This window comes from Dryobates pubescens, chromosome 4 (assembly GCF_014839835.1).
Source record: "Dryobates pubescens isolate bDryPub1 chromosome 4, bDryPub1.pri, whole genome shotgun sequence".
NCBI classification, from domain to species: domain Eukaryota; kingdom Metazoa; phylum Chordata; class Aves; order Piciformes; family Picidae; genus Dryobates; species Dryobates pubescens.
This window is the reverse complement of record NC_071615.1, coordinates 20,756,433-20,778,845: the sequence shown is the minus strand read 5'-3', so window position 1 is coordinate 20,778,845 and position 22,413 is coordinate 20,756,433. Positions and strand designations below refer to the sequence as shown.

General features: G+C 51.2%; 1 protein-coding gene across 1 annotated transcript in view; it reads right to left on the bottom strand.

Annotated features, from left to right (window-relative positions):
* Nucleotides 1-18,700, bottom strand: part of LIMD1 (LIM domain containing 1) — a 28,106-nt gene extending 9,406 nt beyond the window's left edge. The window contains exons 1-2 of the mRNA XM_009898396.2: nt 17,522-18,700; nt 7,404-7,505 (exon numbers count right to left, since the gene is read on the bottom strand). Of these exons, the coding sequence (XP_009896698.1) occupies nt 7,404-7,505; nt 17,522-18,620 (1,201 nt within the window). The 5' untranslated portion in view covers nt 18,621-18,700. The remainder of the gene's footprint in view (nt 1-7,403; nt 7,506-17,521) is intronic.
* Between the last annotated feature and the right edge of the window lie 3,713 nt (nt 18,701-22,413).

The following is a 22,413-nucleotide window of genomic DNA, read 5'->3' as shown; positions in this document are numbered from 1 at the left end:
TGCTCCCTGCCTGTCCTGCCCACAGCCTCCCTTTGAGGTGAGGAAGCATCTCCTCATTGCACACATGGGAAAGGAAGATGCAGGAAAAGCTCACTTCCCCAGGCTGTGCTGGGGACTGTCCCAGTGGAGCTGGGAAATGCAGGTTCTGGCTGCAGCCACACCAGTAAAACAAAGTGCTGGGGCTGCCCCTAGAGAGCAGAGCTGCATGGCAGCTGTTTCTGTCCCTGCACTCAGCTCCCTGCTACGTGCCTTCATTTAAACAAGTCTCTCCCAGAAGGGATGCTTCTGACTGTGTGCCTGCAGGGGCTGGCACTGAGATGCTGCTGTAGCTTCACCACTGAGGGCTCCAGTGGCATGTAAGGAGTCACATATTGCTCACTACCTGCTCTAAACATGCACCACAGTGACCACAGAGGTGACAGCCTTTGAGCAACCCAGGAACACCGCTGCTTGCCTTGCTGCTTACAGGATACATTGTCTTAAGATGCTGGCTCCTGTCCATGGTTCATTTTCACTTCATCCTGGACTTAGTTAATCTCTCAGCTGAAAAAAATCAGACAATTCACATTCTTCTTCGTTTCAACCTTAGCATCTTCACAGGTTGTTACAAGATTTGTTTTTCCTCTCACTGACAGCAAGTTTGATCCTCAGGCTTTTCTCAACTGCTCATCACTGACATCTGGCTAGTCTGGTTTGCTGTGGGACCTACAGAAAGACCTCGAGGTTATCTCAGCAATCATCTCAAAATACTTCAAGCTTCCTCACTAGTGCCTCTGTGCTGAAATAAACACCCTCAGCAGCTGCTAAGGGGCACACCATGAGGCTGCATGCCCAGGATGCTGGTGCTATGGTCCATCACTTTCCCAAGGGGGCTCTCTCCAAATGAAGTTCATACAGAGAAGGGTTTACCAGGGACTTGCAACGGCCCAAGAGCAAGCTGGGAGATGCAACATGTGCTTGCTGGGAAGCTGGACCCAGCCTTGTCCTCTGAAGTTGCTTTTCCATTATTGTCACAAATCCCTGCTCAAAGAGATTGTTCTCAGGGCATACCACAGTACAGGGCCACATCTGGATCCCAGGGCTCTATGGGGAAGCATGACCAGGACTCTGCATGGCCAGCAAGGCAGCGTGGGCCTCACCTCTCTCTCCTCTAAGCTCTGTGGAGCTCCCTGTGCTATCTGCCCAGTAGATGGGCAAGAGTCAATGCAGGCTGGCAGCTGCTTCTGGATCCCTTCCCTGCTGACAGCCTTGGACTTCTGTCGTTACAGAAATCAGTCCCTCTTACAACTGTGAGATCGGTTTGGACAGGATCACTAATGGCAGATTAAACAGAAAAGAATTTCAGCTCTCAGCTTCACTGGGAGTCACCTCCTGACACACTGATGGCACAGCAGGGTGGAAACAGAATCACAGATTCCCAGTATAGTGGGGGCTGGAAGAGACCCCTGGAGATGATGTAGTCCAACCCTCCTGTGACAGCAGGTTCACCTAGAGCAGGTTGTATGGGATCACATCCAGGTGAGTTTTGAAAGTCTCCAAAGAAGCAGACTGGGCAGCCTGTTCCAGTGCTCTGTCATCCTCACAGGAAAGAAGTTTTTCCTCATCTTCAGATGAAACCTCCTGGGTTCCAGTCTGTGCCTGCTGCCCCTTGTCCTGTTGCTGGGCACTACTGAAAAGAGCCTGGCTCTGTCCTCATGACAGTATCTGAAGGGGGCTACAAGAAAGCTGGGGAGGGACTGTTTAGGGTGTCAGGGAGGGATAGGACTAGGGGAAATGAAAAAAAAAAACACAAATGGGTAGATTCAGATTGGATGTTAAGAAGTTCTTCCCCATGAGGGTGGTGAGACACTGGCACAGGTTGCCCAGGGAGGTGGTAGAGGCCCCATCCCTGGAGGTTTTGAAGGCCAGGCTGGATGTGGCTCTGAGCAACCTGATCCAGTGTGAGGTGACCCTGCCCATGGGAGAGGGGTTGGAACTAGATGATTCTTGAGGTCCCTTCCAACCCTAACAATTCTATGATTCTATGACATCCTCCCTTTAGGGTGCTTAGCAGTATCTATCCCTTTAGGTATTGATAGGCATTGATAAGATCCCCTCTCAGCATTTTCTTCTTGCAGCTAACTGAGCTCAGGTTTTTCAGCCTTTCCTCATAAGAGAGATGCTCCAGACCCCTTAGCATCTTTGTAGCCTCTTCTGGACTCTCTCCAGTAGTTCCTTGTCTCTCTTGAGCTGGGAACCCCAAAACAGGACACAATACTCTAGGTGTGGCCTCAGTAGGCCAGAATAGAAGGGGAGAACCTCCCTCAGCCTGCTGACCACACATTTCTTAATGCAACCCCACTGACCTTCTTGGTCACAAGGTCACATTGCTGGCTCATGGGGAACTTGTTGTCTACCAGGACTCCCAGGTCCTTCCCTGCAGAGCTGCTCTCCAGCATGTCCCCTCACCTGTACTGCTGCAGGGCATTGTTCCTCCCAAGGTGCAGGGCCCTACACTTCCCCTTGCTGAACTTCATGAGGTTCCTCTCTGCCCAGCATCATCCACCTAGCTGTTAAGGATCAAAATAAGCTCCTGCTCAGTCCTGGGTGGCTCTGGCCCAAGCTCCAGCCTTTCCTCCAGTTTACATTTCTCTTAGAAATCAAACTCTCCAGTTTTCTTATCTCTTAGAAGAAACTGTGCCAGGACACACTGCCATTACTGTGTAAGATATTCTACACCAGCTGTACTATAGAATTGCTAACAAATGCCCTCTGTACTCTTACCACACATTTGAGGTTAAAAAAAACAACTCTGAGAAAAAGATCTGATGCTTGAAAGCCAAAATCATGCTCCTGCATGTCAGAAAAAGGTCAGCCACCTCTGACAGGAAAGCAACCAGATATGAAGGCAGAAATGGCTCCTCAGAAACCACAATAAGCCACAAAACTCAGCACCATCTCTCCTTTGCTGATGGCAAACCATTGCAAGAAGATGCTGAAATGTTCTTCTTTTTAGGGAAAACCCCTAGGAGATTCAAAATTCAGAGGTAAGATAACGTTACCCTGGGACAAAGCAGTGCTGCAATCTGGGCAGTGCAAGTGGAGGGACCAGTTTTTAACCCAGTGCCCAGCCACTCTTTGCATCTCTCTGGGGACAGTTGTCCTGTCCCCTAAAACACATCAAGCCCCAGTGGCCACAGGATATGGCCCCCCACCCCATCACCCCCCAGCCATCACCGAATTGGGCAGAGGCTCAGAGAAGAAAGGAGGGGGAAGCAATCTCTATGTCCCTGGTGAACAGAACTCCGTCAGGACAGTGTGAGTAAAGGGATGTTGAGGAAGGGTCACCTGCAGTGCTTTGCACTCTGGGTTGATATCCAATCACAAGCAGCATATTCTGCCTGCCCGAGGAGAGCTGGCAGCTTGTGCAGAGACCCCTGCACCCACACACACCATGGGGGAATTGCCTTGGCGAGGCTGGCTGACCTGCTGCCTGGCATCAAATCTCCCTGGCAGCAAAAGGTGACTTTTCCACTGGTAGAGTTATTTAGTGGTGCAAATAAAACCCAGGGCCTTGCTGTTCCAGGGGTCACACAGCAAGAGCAAACAGAGCAGGGGGCTACCCTCCCAGGTAACACTGCTTCCATAGCTCAGCCACCTCATCTACTAAATGACCTCTAAACATAAATACACTGAGAAATACTAAATTAGATCTACACCCAGCAGGTGCAACAGATTTGCAATTCCGACACTATTGCCCTCACACAGACATCAGCATTCATCTGAGTTTAAAAAAGAGCAAAAGGAAAAGAAAGTGGTGCAGTGATGTTGACAAATCAAAGGTGGAGTGCTGGAGCTGGGCAAACAGGCAAGGGTTTCACCTCTGTGCAACATGGGGCCAAAATCCATACCTCATTTTTGCCTTCCTGCTGTAGTTCAGCACTGGACCCTCCTTCAAAGCACCTTGCAATCAGCTCTTTCTCTCCGACTTCCTTCCTCACCTACTGATTTCCTTCACAGGCACTTCTGACGCTTCCCTTGCACTTCTTTAGCTTTCAGATCTCCTCTGAGGACCAAGTGGCTCAGGCAGAAGACCTTTATGCTCTAAATTGTGCTGCTAGCAGAGCTACAAAGGTCTGTTTGCCAGGGAGCCTGCGGCAGTCGGATGCAAGCCAAGAAAACACCGAGAAACACTGATGCTAGAGAAAACACTAAATCACCACAGCAGTTAGAGTGACACTACCTGGTTAAAGTGATGGAACTTACAAGCTCTCCTTACTACCTAACTAATAAACCAACACCTGGAAACATACTTCCTCAGAATGCAGAAGGTGCAGAAGTGAGTAATTTAAATGGTTAATGTGTAACAAACCATCTGGTAACTACAACTGTTTGTCCAAGGGGCTGAAACCCTCCCCCCAGACGGAAACAGACACCTTAAGCTTGCAGGAAATAGCTGCAGGGGTTTTGAGGACTGTTTTTTTTTTTTAAAACCTCCTTTCATGGCCCTCCTGTACAGCAAATATAATTTATTACTAATCCTGCAGAAAGAGCTCCAAACTTTTTCCTCTGCCTCTGCAAAAAGCTGCTGTGTTTGTGTGCCTGCCCCGTAACAAACAAGAAGATAAAGGAGCGGTTTCTGCCAAAGCAATCATTCTAAATCTGTTGTTCTGACCTCTAAACCAAATTTTCTACATTACAGGCCAGCAGCTCAGATAGAGCCCTGAGCTTGTTTTGCTGGCAGCTCAACCCTCTAACATGTGCATAGCTCTGCTCAGCACACTGCCCTGGCATCTCTGTGTGTGCTGGGAGGCAGAGTGTGCAGGAAATGTAGCACTAGGAGGCATCACCCCCTGCCTCCTTAGAGCCTCTCAGTTTTCTGGATCTGGGAAACCAATGCACATTTGGGCAGAAATCTAACCATGAACAAAATCAGAAATTCTCACTAAAATGAGAACAGCAGGGCAGAGGCTATAAATATCTGGAGGACAATATACTTTACCTTAATAGGAACTTGGTACATTTTCTTTATTGGAGAAGAGCTATTCAGCATTACACCACAGCAGGAATTTCAGGGCTGAAATCCTGAGCAACCTTGACTTCTCCAAGAGGAGTTTGTACTGGACAGTGTCCAAGACAAACTCCACTTGACCTTAAAAGCACAACTTACTTTTCAGCTAGAAACCAGAGGTTCCACACAGGCTGCTCCAGACAAGCTTTGCAGCTAGAGAGTCAACATGGCCAGGCCCAGTTTTTACTTTTCTGGCAGATCAAATGGTCTCACTGTGTTTACTGCAGTGACACAGCTGACAGAAAGCCTGCAGAGAGGCTGGGGCTCTCCTGGGGCCATGAAAGGGCTGTGGGCCCTACATCCCATAGCAGCCAGTGGTCCAGGGCACTGGGAAACCACTGGGCTTGTGAAAGGGGGGATTGCCCATGGGTACATTTCCTCCTCAAATGCAGGGAGGGATGGCATGTACCACCCCTGGCAGCACATTTCTCAAAGCCTGGCTAAGAGAGAAAATGGCCTTCACTTTGCTCATCTTTTGAGTCTCACCTGACTCCCACACCTTTTCAGCTTGCACTGCAAAGGGCTGTCTGGTAGAATAAGCAGCAAACAGCTCTTCTTTCAGCCCTCTCCAACTCACCTCATTAGAAATAGGATTCAGCTGTGTTTTTAACCAAATACAAACATAAATGGAGGTAAACACTGATGCTTCTGCAACCACAAGGAACCTCTCCTGCATTGATCTCCCAATAAAGATGGTCAAACCCCTTCTAAAAGGAGGACCAAAAGGGTTTCTTTCTAAAGCACCAGTTGCACAGTAGTCACTTTAGACATTTAAGATGGTTCAGATCTGCTGCTGGATTATTAACAGGAGCTTTGCGTGCAAGGGCAGATTGGAGGGCAAGAGGTCACTGTAGCAAAAACCTGGCTGCAACCAGAAATCCTCTTTGCAGGAGAACATTTCAATTTAATTTACAAGAGAGGCCAAAGGAGTGAACTGCTGACTTGTGAGCCTTTAGGAAACTGCCACCACGTGCTAAAACCACTTTCAGTTTTCCCACCTTCGATCGGATGATGGCGAAGCGTTCCGCTGAAAATCTACGTGAGGACAGGCACGGCTGGTGTGTGCCAGCTGGGAAAAGAGCAGGGTGCAAGGTCCAGCTGTTACTGAACAGCACACACATCTTTCTGTCTGTGCTGTCATTTTACAGCTCCAGATGAAACACAGGCAGTCCTGAGGAGCTCTAAACACCATGCAGCAGAAAAACCCTGAGATGCATGAGGGAAAGCCAAACTCCTGCCTACAAAAGCACCAGGCTGGTCATGGCTGCTTTCTCTGCCACCACATACACAGCTACATTGCTAAGAATATGCTGCTAGCCCCGGAGTTCAACGTAACAAAACAGAAAAATTGCTGCCTGACAAACACAGCAACCATTTGAAACCAAGTGGCCTGTTCCCCACCCCAGCTCCATCCTGGATCTGCTCCAAAAGCCACTTAGGAGGATCCATACATTGCAGCACGGTTTACACTCAGCAAGATTCGAACGTGGGGCTGACAAGCAGCAGGGAGCTCAGCAGGGCCTGCTGAACAATCGACCCTGCTTCTTGGGCAGATTTCACAGGCTTCCTAGCCTGCTGCCTCTGGCACAGCCACCAGAAAGAAGGTGGCAGAGGCGTGCCCCTTTGTCTCGGGGCATGGCTCTTTTTCTGCAGAGAAAGAACAAGCAGAACATGCAACCAGGGCAGGTTTGGCCAGGTGTCCCTCAGAAAGGCAAAATGGTTTTAATGCATAAAAGTAATGGAGGCAGGGAAAACACCATCACTGCATGCAGCAGCTCCATCTGAAAAGGTGTCTCTGGCACTCACAGAGCAGGCTGCCCAAAATCACAGAACCATACAATTGCTCAGGCTGGAAAAGACCTTTAAGATCATCAAGTCCAACCATCAACCCAGCATTGATAAGTTCAGCACTAAATATGTCCCTCATCTACATAGCTTTGAAATCCCTGCAGGGATGGTGACACCACCATTGCCCTAGGCAGAGATCCTCACTCCCTGCCTGTGCCCTCAGCAGGGCTGAAAGACCAGCCCAGCTGTAAACTCTGATGCGACAAATAAAGAACCCTGCAAGTCCTGGCTAAGGCATCTTCACTCTGAAAAAAACCACTCTTACAAGTAAGAAAATGTGACTGTAAGTGAGAGGCAGAGGCCTGAAAACAGCCAGGAGGCAGATAGCCAGCACAACACAAAACACCTTTTCTACAAGCCTTGCAAGAATCTGTTTGAAAACAAGCAGCAACCACCACCAGCAAGGCATGCAGCTCTGCCAGACAATTCACAGATCACTTCCTTTTTTTCTCTCTTTCCACCAGAAAAATGTTATGCCTGAAGAGTGTGCCCCAGGGGTACTCACTGCAGGCTCCACAGGTGAAGCAGCCATCATGGTAGAGGTTGCCCATGGCCTGGCAAGCCTGGTTTGCTCCATACACTCCCTTGCTGCACTTCACACAGGTACCTGTAAGAGAGAGATGGAGACAGAGGTCAGAAGCAGGCCCTGGCAGGGTGGCAGGGGTCATGGCTAAGGTGGCCATATCTGTAACTTGGCATGGTGGCTCAGAAGCTTAGGAGGAGGCAGTCCACTGAAGCCACAAGGCGTAGGTGACATCGGCATCACTTGCCCTGAGAGATGTTAGCAGTGGTTGTGACAGTCACTGAGCACCCACATCAAATGCCTTTTGCTACAAGGTCAACTGCACAAGAACAGCCCTGCCTTGGACACAGCAATGTCTCCTTCCCTTTCCATTCTGCCCCACCACCTTTATATGCATTTCAAACTGCCTGAGGGCTCGCCCAAATGCCTGGGCACTACTAAGTGCATGTTGGTTTCAACCCCCCTGAGAAACACACCTCTTTACTTAGCCCCTTTACACCATCATCAGTTTCAGACCCTGGTCACATCTGATGAAGACCCTAAGGATCTCCCACCAAACCACCTGGACTACCCAACACTCACCTCTCTTCCCTCTGTCAGTCAGGTCTGAACAGAGCTCCAGTGTAGGCTCTACCTACAGACCACGTATCCTGACCAGATGTTCCTGTCCACCTCATCAAGACAAGAAAGAAGTCAGTTTTAAGGAGAAGATACCTGTCAGTGGCAGCAGCCAAGGTGGTGACTCTCAGGCTGCCCATGGGGCAAAGAAGTCAGAATCATACAAACATTTTGCTTGGAAGAGACCTCTGAAATCATCAAGGCCAAACATTAACCCAGCACTGCCAAGTCTACCACTAACCCACATCCCTCAGCACCACATCTACAAGGCTTTTACATTGCTCCAGAGATGACAACTCCACCACTGCCCTGGGCAGCCTGTTCCAGGGTTTGACAACTCTTTCAGTGAAGACATTTTTCCTAATGTCCAACCTAAAGCTCCCTTGGCACAACTTGAAGCCATTTCCTGGTGCCTGTTACTTAGGAGAAGAGACCAACCCCAGTCTCTCATGACCTCCTTTCAGGTAGCTGTAGAGAGTGGGAAGGTCTGCCCTGAGCCTCCTTTTCCCCAGGCTAAACATCCTTGTGAATGCAACAGGCAGGTTTTCAAGCAACATCACCCTTTAACTACCTCTCAATGAGCAACTTCAATTTGTTTAAACAGATAAGCAAAGATCTACCCCAAAAGGGCTGTGCAAAGGACAAACAGAGGATGTGCTTCTGTCTCTGGTCCATGACAACTCTGTGGACATGACTTCACCTGTCTGTCCTTCCAGCATTGCTCACTGTCATTCCTCCCAGCTCTTGAACTCCCCAGGGCAGGACCTGTCGGTCACATCTCGCTCTTCCTGACCCAAAAAGAGGGAGAGCATCATCTTGCTGGAGATCCTCAGTTATCCTGTGGTTAACAAAACCTCACCTCTTTTGGGGCACCAAGCTCCAGAGTAACTGGAAAGGTTTAAGAAACCTTCTTAGGAAACTAAGAAGAAAGCCAACATACTTATGACAGCTGAAGGGGAACTCCCAGCTCTGGCAGCACCACTCTGGCACTCCCAGGATGGTTAACAATTTTCTGCTGAAGCTGGTATCTCCAGCCAGCAGCTTTCACACTCCAGAGCCCTTTGCAGCAGTGCACACATGGCTGCAGAAAAGCAGAGACTTCATTTGCCCAGAGCAGACTTGGCTCTCTGTGCTGCAGCTGCCTGCGTGCATTCCAGCAGCACGCTAAGAGCCATCCCAGTGCTGCTCCCAGCCCCACGGCACGGAGAGCCAGAGCCCAAGTTGACACAAACCTGGACAGAAGGCTGCAGAGAGTCATTAGTTACTCTGCCTTGTCCAAATCTGACCTGAACTGAAAGGCTGGCTTGGCTGCGGGCCCGCCCTGGCGTGCAGTCTGGCACCAAGTTAACACAGCTTGCTGCTGCATCTTGAACCCAGCAGATTTGTCTCATTTACTGCAAGAAACATGTGAAGAAAGCACAAGATGAACCATACAGGCATTACCAACAAAAAGAAAAGGCAAGACAAGAAACAGAAACTTTGGTTTTCCAAATGGAAGTGTCCTCCCAGAATGCGCAGGGCCCGCGGCAGCCCAAGCTGCTGTGCAATCATCTGGCACAAGCTAACCCTTCCTCACCAAATTCCCTCTTGACTACAGCAATGCTGAGCAGAGTTTTGACAGAGGAAAACCTGCCAGTTTCGGTGCTCAGAACTTTCTTTCCATGCCATCCTCCAGGCTTTCCACAGAACCTATGTATTTATTGCACTGCAAGCGTTGCATTTTCCCCTGCTCCATGCCAGTGAGTGATTGCTACAGAAAAAAATCCCCAGCGTGCTCCAATTTCCTCTTCTCCAGGAGAAGCCAGTGGCCCTGAACAGGGATGAGCAGCAAGGAGAAGCAGGAGGCACAGCAGCCAAGTGCAGGTGTGGCACATGGCAAAGACGCTGGCAGGCACCTAAAGCCACTGTGAAATACCCCAGGGCAAAGCCCAGGGAGGGCAGGAATGGCCTCTGCAAAACAAAGCCACGGAATGGAAGGACTTTTAAAATAAAGTGACAATGTGATCTGTGCAAACTATACCCTGCTGCCTTAGCCAGCTGTGTCATAGCTATAAATATCTAGAGGTGTCCTGTGGCAAGGCTGGTGACCTGCAAATGGCACTATGGCAAACCCGTGCAGAGTTTATGTGTGCACTTGGGTCTGCTGCATCTGCCTTGAAAGCCAACTAAATCTCAGACTCACAGAATTATTGAGGCTGGAAAAGACCTCTGAGATCATCAAGTCCAGAATATGACCTAACACCATGACATCAGCTCAACCATGACACCAAGTGCCATATCCAAGCTTTTCTTAAAGACCTCCAGTGATGGCGACTCCACCACCTCCCTGGGCAGTCCATCCCAGTGCCTAATCAGCCTTTCCATGAGGAAGTGCTTCCTAACATCTAACTTAAATCTCCCCTGGTGCAGCTTCATACCATGCCCTCTTGTCCTGTCACTGGTTGCCTGGGAGATGAGCCTGACCACCACCTGACTACAACTTCCTTTTAAGTAGTTGTAGAAAGTGATAAGGTCCTCTCTAAGTCTCCTCTTCTCCAGGATAAACACCTCCAGCTCCCTCAGCCTTTCTTCATACAACTTTCCCTCCAGCCCCCTTAACAGTCTCATCACTCTCCTCTGGACCCACTCCAGCACCTCAATATCCTTCCTGAAGTGAGTGGCCCAGATCTGCACACAGTGCTCGAGGTGAGGCCTCACCAGTGCTGAGTACAGGGACAGAATTCCACCCCTGCTGCCCACACTATTCTTGATACAGGCCAGAATGCCACTGGCCTTCCATGACCCCTGGGCACACTGCTGGGGCAGTAGCAACTGGAATTATTCTAGAAACAAGACCTGGCTTCTTCCAGATACAACGTTCTCAAGTATTTCAAGAGATGTACTTGAGCCTTCAGCTCTGACTCTCAGCACAGCTAGCTGGAAAGGGGGGGGGGGGGGGAGGGGAAGTGATTTTTCTAGGGTTTTCTTTTTTCTTTTTTGCTTCCTGCCACCACATGGATCTGGTTCTTGGCTCAGGCTGTGCAAGGCAACAGCAATACCTGTTGCTGCTGGTGGCCAGTCACTGTGCTCAGCAACAGCTGTGTGCAGCCAGCCTGACGGAAGGCAGCACAGCTTCTGCCAGCACCAATTCCTTCTGAAGTTCCATCTTTGAACTCAGATGATGTTATTAAGGCAAAAGGCAAGTTCCTCTTTCACCACCCCGATGACAAGCCCGGAGCCCCGGGGAACTCACGGTGCTGAGCACTGGCAGCAGGGCAGCCAGGTTTGGAAAGGGATGGAAATTGCTGATTTCGGCTCAATTTCTCCCAGCTGCCCAGCCGGGCCCTGCACAACAAAGAAATCTCTGTTCCCTTTCACATCATGTGGGAAGCAACCGCCTGCACTGCAGCTGAGTGCCTAACAAAGGGACCTTTGGGGCAGAGCGGGGACCGAGAACGTGCCCCGACAGCCGCTGCCCGGGGCTCCCAGGGCGCCAGCTCAGCACTGCAAACCAGAAGGATACTCACCAGGAGCAGCCCTGAGGGATCAAATAGGTCTGATGCAGATCTGCAGGGCTATCAGAAATGGAAGCAAACCTGGTGGGGAGGCTGAAATACCAGTCCCACTCTCAGAGTTCAACAAGGGCAGTCCCTCTTACCATTGTTCTCCAGGTGTGCTATCGCACACTCACCACAAGGAGCTCACTTACTTAGTGTGGTTCACTCACCAAAAATTCAACAAAGACACACTGAACAGCAGCATTTTCTGGGACTGGCCAGCATGACTTATTTCTATGTGCCAGACTTCACCTATTTACAAACCAAGAACACAGCTTCCCAGCAGCATCCTTCATCCTTCTTTTCAGCAGCATCCCCTTCTCAGCAGCATTCAGGACTGCCAAGCTTTCCTGCTTGTGCTCCCGGTTGGGTTTGCTTAAGACCGATGCTTAATTTTGGAGGCTCAAATATGGCAGTGTGGCGAGATTTGCTCATCATGTCAGTCTGGTCCCAGGTAAGAGGAACACAGTAGCAGGACAATTCTGGTAGTGGGGGTAAGGAGCTAACCCAGAAACAGCATTTGGAAGAGTCTGTCCACTCCTGGCACCTACTGCATGCAAGCCACACTTCCATGATCAGCTTGACCCTTTTCTACCACATGTAACTGGGTTTTGCCCCCTCCTTACAAGAGGCTGAATTCATGCTGAAGAGTCCCCAGATGCACTTAGAAGAAACTCCCAGAGCCCCACAAAAGATTTCACCAATGTGATACTCAGTTCTTTGGGTTTCACTTTAGACCTTCTCCAGAAGCTGAAGCCACTTTCCCATGGCTCAGCTGCACCAAGTCATTTCTACACTGGACTCTGTACACAACACAGGCTGTGTGCCTCGCTGTGCTGTGCAATGCCTCCTGCTGGGAAGCTCATTTCAAGGAGATGTGGGGGCCTGTGTGTGACTGAGTGCCCAAAAAAGCTGGCAGTTTGACCCTGTCCAGCACTGGGTGACTGGGCTGTCACTCAGTGGCAGCAGAGACATACAGGTACTGCCTGCCCAAACAACCACAGAGCCAGGAAGGGCAAATTTTCTGTACCATTTTTGCATGCCACTTTCTTCCCTGCTGCTTTTGCTGCAATGAGTGTTGTCCACACTGACAGAGAAGGACAAGAATGCCATCAGACCCACAGTAGTGACATTTTAAGCACCTTGCAGTGATGTCAGAGATTATCTCAACTCAGGTGCCATGTGAATGAAGCTCTTTCTTCCTTTCAGTCCCCACTGCCATGGTATCCTGGTTGAAAGACAACTGCTCCTCTGCCTCAGCTTCTTCCTTTTTCTCTCCTTTTCATAGCTTTTTCCTTAGCTTGCAAGCCCAGCTGGGCTCTCAAGAGGAAGGGAGGAGTAGTGAATGTTGGTGTAATCTTGAAGAGCCATGTCCCAGGCAAATACTTACTTGCTTGGTTCCTTGCAGTGAGATAAGCTTCGCAATCTGCACACACCCACCAGTCTGTGCGTTGTGATCCTTCCAGCTTTCCACCAGGACCCACCTCACCTTGCCCCTCCCTCCTCTCTGCTACAGGCAGACACCCCCTTCCAGCCACAGTGTTTTCCTGGGAGCAGGCAGTAAGGGATGCCTCTGCTCATTCCCAGTGAGAATACCACCATCATCATCACCCACCTACAAGAACCTCAGAACAACTTTCACTTGAACCAGAAATTCTCCACTTAGCAACCCTAAAATAGAACCACAGGATGGCTTGGGTTGGAAGGCACCTCAGAGATCATCCACTCCAACCTCCCCACCATGGGCAGGGACACCTCTCAACTAGACTCAGCTGCTCAAAGCCTCACTCAACCTGGCTCTGAACATCCCCAGGGAGGAGGCATCCACAGCTTCTTTGGGCATCCTATTCCAGAGACTCACCATCCTCATACTGAAGAATCCAGTCTAACCCTGCTCTCCCTCAGCTTCAAACCATTCCCCCTTGTATTGTCTCTAGACACCCTCATGAAAAGTCCCTCTGCAGCCTTCCTGTAGGATCCCTTTAGGTATTGGAAGGCAGTTCTAAGGTCCCCCTGGAGCCTTCTCTTCTCCACGCTGAACAACCCCAGCTCCCTCAGCCTGTCCTCACAGCAGAGGTGTTCCAGCCCTTGACACCAAAGCACCCCAGAACACCACCATCAGTAGTTTGGTGGAGGCCACAAGCCTGTACAGCCTTGAAGCCATGCAAGCTGTGGTTTCAGCAGTGGGATGCTGCACTATGCAAAGGCTTTGAAAGAGCAGTGCTGGCCTTTGAGCTGAGGGCACCCACTCCAAGGTGCTGGGTTCCAGCTCTCCACAGGGCTCAGCCATTCAGCTACTGTTCTGTTTCTGCCAAGGGGAAGTCTGCAGACTTTACTGAGAGATGGCCTCTGCTTGACTGCTGGGAAGCATCCCAGTGTTTTGGTGCAAAAAAGATGCCTGGAGCCCTCCTAAAATAGCTGCAGATTATCAGCTCTGCTCTAAATACAAAGGGAGCCAGACCCTGCCACCTAGCAAATATTTGTAAACATAGCTTTTAAAAAAACCTGTAGGTAAGGGTGCAAATGGCCTTCATCAGATGGAGATTCCCATCTAGCTACCCCACACAAGCCCTGCTAAAATCACACACTACACCTAAAAGCACCCAGCTCTGCCTGCAGACCAAGCAAGTCTGTGATAACACAGCCTCTGTACAAACAGATGGAAAAATGTTCCCTGCACACCCTGCCACCCCTCAGCGAGGTCTCTCCCCTACCAAGTGACTTCCAGGCAGGTGCTTGGTTTGGTTGTGCACCTGGAAACTCCTCTGGCACCAGTCCTCGGGACAGTGCCACCTCCCCTATCCCGAAACGTCTGCACTGCTCTGCGGGTGTAGAGGAGCTGCAACTGCCCCAGCCACTCCTGCTCAAGACTCAGCTGCAACTCTCCTAGTCACCTCCCATTTACCAAGTGGAGAGGAAGGCTGATGCACCCAAAGGAACACCATGGAAAATCAATGGCATTCAGGCCCCTTGCTCCTGGCTGTTCCCTGGAAACAGTACACCAAAAACCTGGACATAACCTCACAGGGACCTGGGGCCCCTTCTCTTCTGCATGAGAACCTGCCCCTCCAGGGAGCAATTTCAGGATTTCCTTCCCCAGGCTGAAGCCCTGGGTGATAGGAGACTCCCTCCATCCTCCTCAACAGCCACATAAATCAAGTGAGCACCTTAGAATCCCTCCTGGAGAACCCAAACTCCTCCAGAGACATGTGCAGCCCATGCTGCACACATACAGGCCACTACTTTAAACAAAGAAAGACAGAAAATGCCTGGCTTTGCTTGCTTCTTTCCTTTTACTCATTACACACACTCTGAGCAGGCAGTATTTAGTTCAGCAAGCTGGTGCTGACAGAGAGCCAGGCTGCCTGTTACTTCTCAGCAAAGCATCCCACCTCTGTTACACTTCGTGCCCAGCTTATGCTTCCCTTGGCTTTCACTTACAAACATTTTCATGGGGAAGGAAAAAGCAACTCCTTGAAATTACAATTAATTGCTCTCAAGTATCTGGTCTAGAGCAAGACAGATGGACTGTCTGTTAACCAGACAGACAGACCCAACTTAAAATAAGTCCACTTGTTACAAAAGCAGCACTCAAAATGAGGAGAGCTAAATACACTGGGCATTTGCACTTCACCCCTGCTTTCATTTCCTGGCTCTGGTGTACTGCAAACCTGCCACATTAGACTTCCCTTTGCTGGGGGAAGGTCTGCCACAAAACCAACTGTCCATTCTGCTTATTGCTATTGCATTGAAGTGTCCTGAAGTTTGCTGTCTGGACACTGGGGTGTAGCAAATATAATTTGGAAGACCAGCTGGGCCCTTTACCTCCAAAGGAAGTAAGGCAACTGTGAAAAAAATGAAAATAAAAGTGAGAAAGAAAGGAGGAGGAGGAGGCCCAAAATGAAAACATCTCAGTACTTGCCCCTTCCTGCTCCTTGGTCTTCCCCCAGGCAGATCTGCTGAGCCTTCCCCCACAGAGCTGAGATTCTACAAAACTTTCCTTCTATCCTTGCCATGACTGCACTGTTTTTCCCTCTCCTTCTTCTCCTTCCCAGATGTCTCAGACACTGCACTGTGGTGGAAAACTTCCTGCCAAATGGATACCAAAATCCTCTCCAAGTAGTACTTGGAGATAGCAGCCTTCATCTCTCCTCCTTAACCAGAGCTCACCTGTACCTCAGCTGCCTGAGCAGCAGGACTGTGTGGTGCCAGAATCATTCCTGCTTTGCTACAAATTTCCTGCAGGACAAAACTCTCTTCTTGGCACTACTCCTGCCTGTGACAGAGCTGTAATAATAACCTAACCACTGACCAAGTCCTTCTGCTTTCACACCCCATCCCCACTGACACTTGGGCTGAGGTATGATCCAGATGGTTTATTTGCACTGTGAGGAAAAGATACCCACAGCGAGGTATGTTGACACCTCTCAAGCAGAGCTGAATGCTGCCTCCAGCACAATGCTCCCATTTCTGAGTGCCCCCTCCCACAAGATGGTTATCTCAATCCTTTCTGTTACCAACACTTGGTCATGGCATTCAGCCCCTCCAAGATGAGGCTCCCTGAGCTCTATCAAACTACAGGATGGAAAGTGCCAAAACATGTTTCCAGGCCAGAACACTTCCAGCACAGCAGCTCGACACATCACTTTCCTGCGACAGAATGAAAAAGTGTCTGCCCTGCCACAAGGCTGAAGCCAGTCCCAGACAAACAACCTCAGCACGGTCCTCTGTGGGCAAGTGCCACTGTCTCAGACCAAGGAACACATCTTGCTATGCAGTTCCCAACTGAGCATTTGGTGGTCCATCCAGGTACATCCCCAAAGCCTGGAGTGAAGCCCATGGCTGCTCCTTGTGCGCACAGACTGCTGTTGAGCTACTCACTGACCTGACAGGCCCCTATACAACGGCACCTGTGGATCCTGAGAAGCAAACCCTTCCTCAGCTCAGGGCTGAAGAGTTTAATTTGTCCCTGCTTCTACTTGCGTGACCACAGGTCTGAAAGCACAAGGAAAATCCACGTGCTAGCCTTGCCCCTGTGGTTCATCAACTGCAGAGTTCTAGGCCTTCCCACCAGTGAACGACCTCTGCTCTTACACTACAGAGCAGCACTGCAAAGAAGAGAAGGGCAGGGGTTGCCCCTGACTTTCTGCCATCCTAGGGCAGTGAATCAGATTAATTCAGCAGGGCAGCTGACACTCTCACTAGGAAAGCTTTGCATGTAAGGGGTCTCTTCGCACCACCAAGCGCCAGTGATAACCTCTGGAGGTGGTCTGGGCTATCTGCAGACCTGAGCTTCAGGGATCAATCTGCCTACTACCTGATCTTCTGCTGTCTTCAGGATCTTCACAACCAATGGGGATCAGCACCTGGGGGCACGGGAAAACCCTGGCAAGTCTGGGAAACCACCACCCTTTCCATCCCTGAACAGCTCCTCTTCAAAAGATCCTGCAAGCCCAGCTGGCCGTGGCTGCCTCCATGGAGGCTACCAAAAAGCCTCCCAAAAGCTCTGTGCCCTTCTCTGTGCAGACAGCCCACGCAGGCCTGACCCTTCTGCACGCTGGACGGCCGCCTCCCCCCAACACGTGGTCGGGCAGCACACTTTTAAGATATTGAGAACCAGGAGCATTGTCCGGAACAGTGAAGGGCCTCCCTGCCAACAATGAAAGGGGCACTTCAAAGGATGCTGCCCCAGCTTCTTCTTGGCACTGTCCTCCCCAAAGCTGCTACTGCTTTAAGAGGTAAGATTAAAGAACGAAGTGTCACTGAAGGAAGACTCTCCAGTCCTTGTAATAAATAAAAGTTAAATAACACCCGAAAAAACTTCAAAGCTACTGAAAAAGCACAACCAAGAAGGCATACGGATAGGTGAACGCAACCCTGCAGGTGACAACATTGCAGTGACACTTCACAACAAACCCTTTGCACGCCGACAGGCTGTATCCTTACCGAAGTAATCGGCCTTCGGCCGAGCATCCATCTCCTGTTCCAGGCGCTGGGTCAGCGCCTCCAGCTTCAGCTCGGCTGCTGATGGCCCCTGCTCAGGCTGTGGAAGAAGGGTCTGGCAGGGCAGCTTCACCTTTGCTGCGCTGGAGCTCTCTGGGTGTCTGGCATCCGACCATGGGCCGCTCACACCTTCCTGATAAAGCGGCTGTGGAGGATCTGGGGCCGTCAGCCCATGCGAGGCCGGGTGTGAGGAGCCCGACTCGGGGCCGTTGGGTCGGTGGCTTTGACCATGGGCCACGAAGTGGCTGGCAGGGCTGGGATAGGCAGTGGTGTGCTGGTAGTCCACGCTCGGGGTTGTGGGCTTGGAGCTGGTGTTGAAAGACGGTGGGACGCCCTGGTACCACGGCTGGTTGCCCTCACCTTCAGCCCTGGGCCTGCAGGGCTCAGTGGGGCCTGAAACGCCACAGGCAGGCTGCACCGAGGGAGCCGAGAAGGAGGAAGACCTTTGCTGAGTCCCCAGCGTCCCCTTCTCTGATCCCGCTGAGGGTGCCGGGGGGGTCCGGGCGTGCGAGAAGGATGAGGACCTCTGTCCAGCCGGTATAGGGTCACGACCACCCCTCCTGCCTTCACTGCCATTCTCCTGCCCACCGTGGCAGGTCTGGGGGTCACCGGTGCTCCTAGCCTGCTGCTCCCCGCGTGAGGACCCAGCCCTGCGGATCCTGTCTGGCTCTGAATCCCAGCTCTGGCACCTGGCTTGGTTCACCGGGGCTTCAGCACGCGTCCCGCTCTCTCCGAAGCCACGCTCCCCTTCGTACGGCCTGGAAGCTAGGGAGGCTGGGGGCGGCTTGGCAGGGCTGGGCCGGGGGGCACTGAAGGCAGCCCCTCCATTCAGGGCGGCCATGAGCATCTCCTCCTGTTGCTGCTGCTGCTGAAGGTGGATCTTGGCCATCTTAGTGGCGAAGACCCTCCTGGTCTCCTCAAACTCGGGGTTGTTGCCGGCACCTTTGTCCACCCGAAAGAGTCCGTCCTTGGAGGCCTCGTACATGTTGAGGTCTTCAATGAACTTGCTGGCTTCCAAACCCAGATCATCGTACTTATCCATGCCGCCTGGCTTCAGTGGGGCGAGCCCCTGCCTTCCTCCCGCTGCGCTACTCCCACCGCTGCGGCTCCTTCCCGCCGGGCACTGCCCGCTCCGTCCCGCCGCGCCGCCTGGCTGCGCCGCGCCCGGCCCGCGGGGGCGTGCCCGGGGCGGGGGCGGGGCCGAGGGGAGCATCACGCGCGGGCCAGTGACGTCACGCTCGGGGCAGCCCGCGCGGGCCGGCGAGGCGGCGGCGGCGCTGCACGGGGCCGACGTGGGGAACCGAATGAGTCATTGTAGAGTCACTTGGGTTGGAGAAGACCTTTGAGGTCGTCGAGCCCAACCCAACAGTGCCAGGTCACCGCTGAAACGCGTCCCGCAGCACCACAGCTACGCGGCTCTTGAATCCCTTTCACTAGGCAGGAGCAGCGGTCCCGCAGCTTTCCCCCTCCGTTCCCGTCCCTGCCGGCAGCAGTCACTGCTGTCACATCTGTCTAGTTTTGTGTTATTCCAGCTTGGCATAACGCTCCTAATATTCTCACGAAGCAGTTATTTGGTAAACTTGGGAAAGCCGTGCTTTAGGAGGCTCCGCACACTGACCTCTTGTCTTCTAAATCCCGAAGCAACTTGGAAGGGTTTCTTTCCTAAACTGGCCCCCTTTGGAAGTTCATTCCTAATTCTGAGTTAGCAGAGCATTAGTAAAGCAAGTTAATCAAGAGAAGGCACGCTCCAATCCGGAGTATCAGCCTCAGATGGAGGCTGCTGGGTTTCAGCTCCAAACACTTTGAGGTGAGGCTCTTCAGAGCTCTAGGAAATGCAAACTCGTTGATGGAAAAGAAGCATGTGGAAATACACGTCTCTATTTTCAGCCTCCAACAAACAGCCCAAGGAAGAGTCTGTAACTTCGCCAAGGGTCTATTTTGACTTTTTAAAGGCTCACCCACATCTTTTCTGTCATTACTTTTTAATCTAATGTCTGTAAATTGTTCTACAGTGGGACCCACAGGAGCTCGCCACCTTGGGGCTGGGGGGTCACAAGGAACCTTCCACACAGCCACTCTGGATGCTGCTTTCACCAGCTCTGTAAAGAACATTTCCTTCCTATGCCAAAGACTCACATCATCTGTCTGCAGAACAATGCTTGCACAGACGACATGGAAAAGGCTGCTGAAGCCCTTTGGATGGGGAGCTGTCATGCTCAGCTTGGCCTCCTTCCAGGCTCCACATGCATGAGCAGCCCCTTTGATGGCAAGCACCGTCAGAGGGGGTGGCAGCCAAGCAACTCAGAGGCATTTGGGTGTTTAATTCATGGCACTTTCAGCAAGCGTTAAGCAGAAAAATACCTTTGATGTTGGTGCTCTGATTTATTCTTCCTGTGAGACTTGGGCTGAGGGTATTCCCAAGCCAGCAGATGATTAACTTGAACTTTCTATGAGACTGCAGATGTAAACACTACAGTGACTTGCAGACCCTTCTGCCGTGATTAGATATGGTCCCACATCTTTATAGTTCCTGTGAGTTTTACAGCCCATGCCTATTAAGAAATTAATAGGTCCATGATTGCTGTTGTAGCTCAGGACCAAAATCTATGTGGCAATTTGAATGAACTTGTTCTAAACCCTATCCCTTAAATAATACAGGCCCACATTTAATGTTTTTGTTCCTGTGGGCAAGGCTTACACCCTGATTTACTCATGCAAAATAATGCTGACAGCTTGTAACCCAGCCCTGCTCCACGTGGCAGGCACAGTGGAGGGAGGCAGCAACTTGCAGAGAAGCAGCCCTAAGCAGGGCTCCCCAGTTCTGGCCTGGGAGTGCCAGGCACATCACCACAGTGGCACAGCCCTCCAGAGCCTGTGAGGTGCCAGGGCTGATGGCAAGTTGGGGCAAAGCACTGCCTGACTGGGAGAGCAGGGAGGGCACCATCTGACTTTGTTTCTGGCTGCCACATTTAGCTCCAGGCTCACAGTGAAGAGAGGTGGAGAAAATAACATAGAAATCTACCACACAGGCCTCATGCATCTCCCTCAATCCTTTTTCTGTCTGAGGGAAAACACCCTCAGGTTTTGAAGCACAACAGTAAGGAACTGTATACTTTATGGAAAAAGATGATTAAGAAGTGCCTGGGTGACAATTTACAGCTAGATCCCTCTTCAGTAGCAGCTCCCACAACTCCTGCTACCTATTTGCAGCCAAATGAACATGGGGAATGAGCAGCTAGCAGCACATCACTCTTCGTGGGCATTGCTAGGTCAAATTCCTGGTGCCCAAGGCCCTAGCTGCCCCAGCTAAGGGGCAGCTAAATCATTCTCCATCTGGAGAGATTCAAAACCTACCTTGATGCAATCCTGGGCTTGGACTAAATGATCCTCTGAGGTCCCTTCCAACCCCCACCATTCTGTGACTGTCATTTTCCACAGAAGCCCAGACTATGCATGCTGCTCTGCAGCACTCTGGCATGTTTCAGCAGGAAGGTAACAAAGCCTCAGTGCTAGAATAGCAACAAAGCAAATGAATTAGACAGAAGGATTCCCTACTCTTGCAGGAGTAAACACATCTCTCAGTAGTGGCAATTTCTCTCCACCAGCTGGTGCCTGCAGTCAGGAGGAGGATGCACAGGGCTGGAGGGTCAGTAAGAGGGACCATCCACTTGGGGGAGAAGGAGGGAGGGTGGACAGTAGAGGCAGGAATGAAGTGAGCCCTAGGGCAGCTGTGTTTAGGAAAACTGCTCAAGCTGGGGGACAGGTTGCTGTGTGGGATGCTGTGGTGGTGGGGAGCCCAAACTTCAGCCTCTGCCTTCCAGAAAGTTTGTGGGAAGGTGGCAGGGCAGAGTTGGGAGATGTCATTCCTAACCCAGGAAATGCATGCTCACCCTGCCTGCTGCCTGCCCTGCCTGTGCATTTGAAGGGGCAGGCTGGAGACCAGGGGCAGGCTGTCTGCCCTCCATGCAGCCTGGGTTTGGGCATTCCCAGCTCCCAGAGGCAGGGTAGAAGTGGGTCCTGATGAATGTTTTGGTTCTGTTGCAATACAGGGAATTAAACTAAGTCATTTCATTAACACCAAGGGCACAGAAGAGCCAGGGCAGTGCTGGTTCAGCTTTAAGCTGCCTTTCTGGAGTGGCAGACTATGATTCTATGCTGTGGGTCCTGTAGAAAGGTGAGCAGAATCACCAAGATCCCAAGCAGGATCCCAGGAAAGGAGAAAAGGCTGCTGATGCCCAAGCTGCAGCAGTTTGGTCTCCCAGAGGAAGGCTGGAGCCAGGTGGCAAGCATTTGGCTGCTGCTCTGGGTCAGTGAACACCTTTCACCTTTCCCACTTCAATTTCTGCCGGTGCCATCAGCAGTGGTGGAGATCCCATCTCCCTTCACTGGCACCCCACAAGGCCAAACTCCTTCTTTTGGTGACTGCAGAAATGCACCAAAGTAACACAGGCAGCTCTGGTGGATTTCTTGGTCCTGGCTCAGAAGAACATGGAATAGTTTCTGTTTTCTCCATTTTTTACTAAAAAGAGCCTTTTATGAGGACAAGAACTCAGCTGGAGACTTTTCAGCTCCACTTCCTTGCCTCTTTATCAGTGCATTAACACAAACAGCACCATGACCTGTGTAAGCAACACGCCTGGCCTTTAGCAATGCTGGGCTGGGAGCGCTCGGCAGGTCAGCCGACATCCTGCCTTCATCCATCATCGGCTTCACGTGGCTTGGGGGACTTGGAGTGGGCTTGCCAGATGCAGCCAGTGCATCCACCCTGCTCTTCCGTGCTGTCCTAGGAGAAGCTCTCTGACTAACAGATGTTTTTAAACGCTCTTTCACATGGG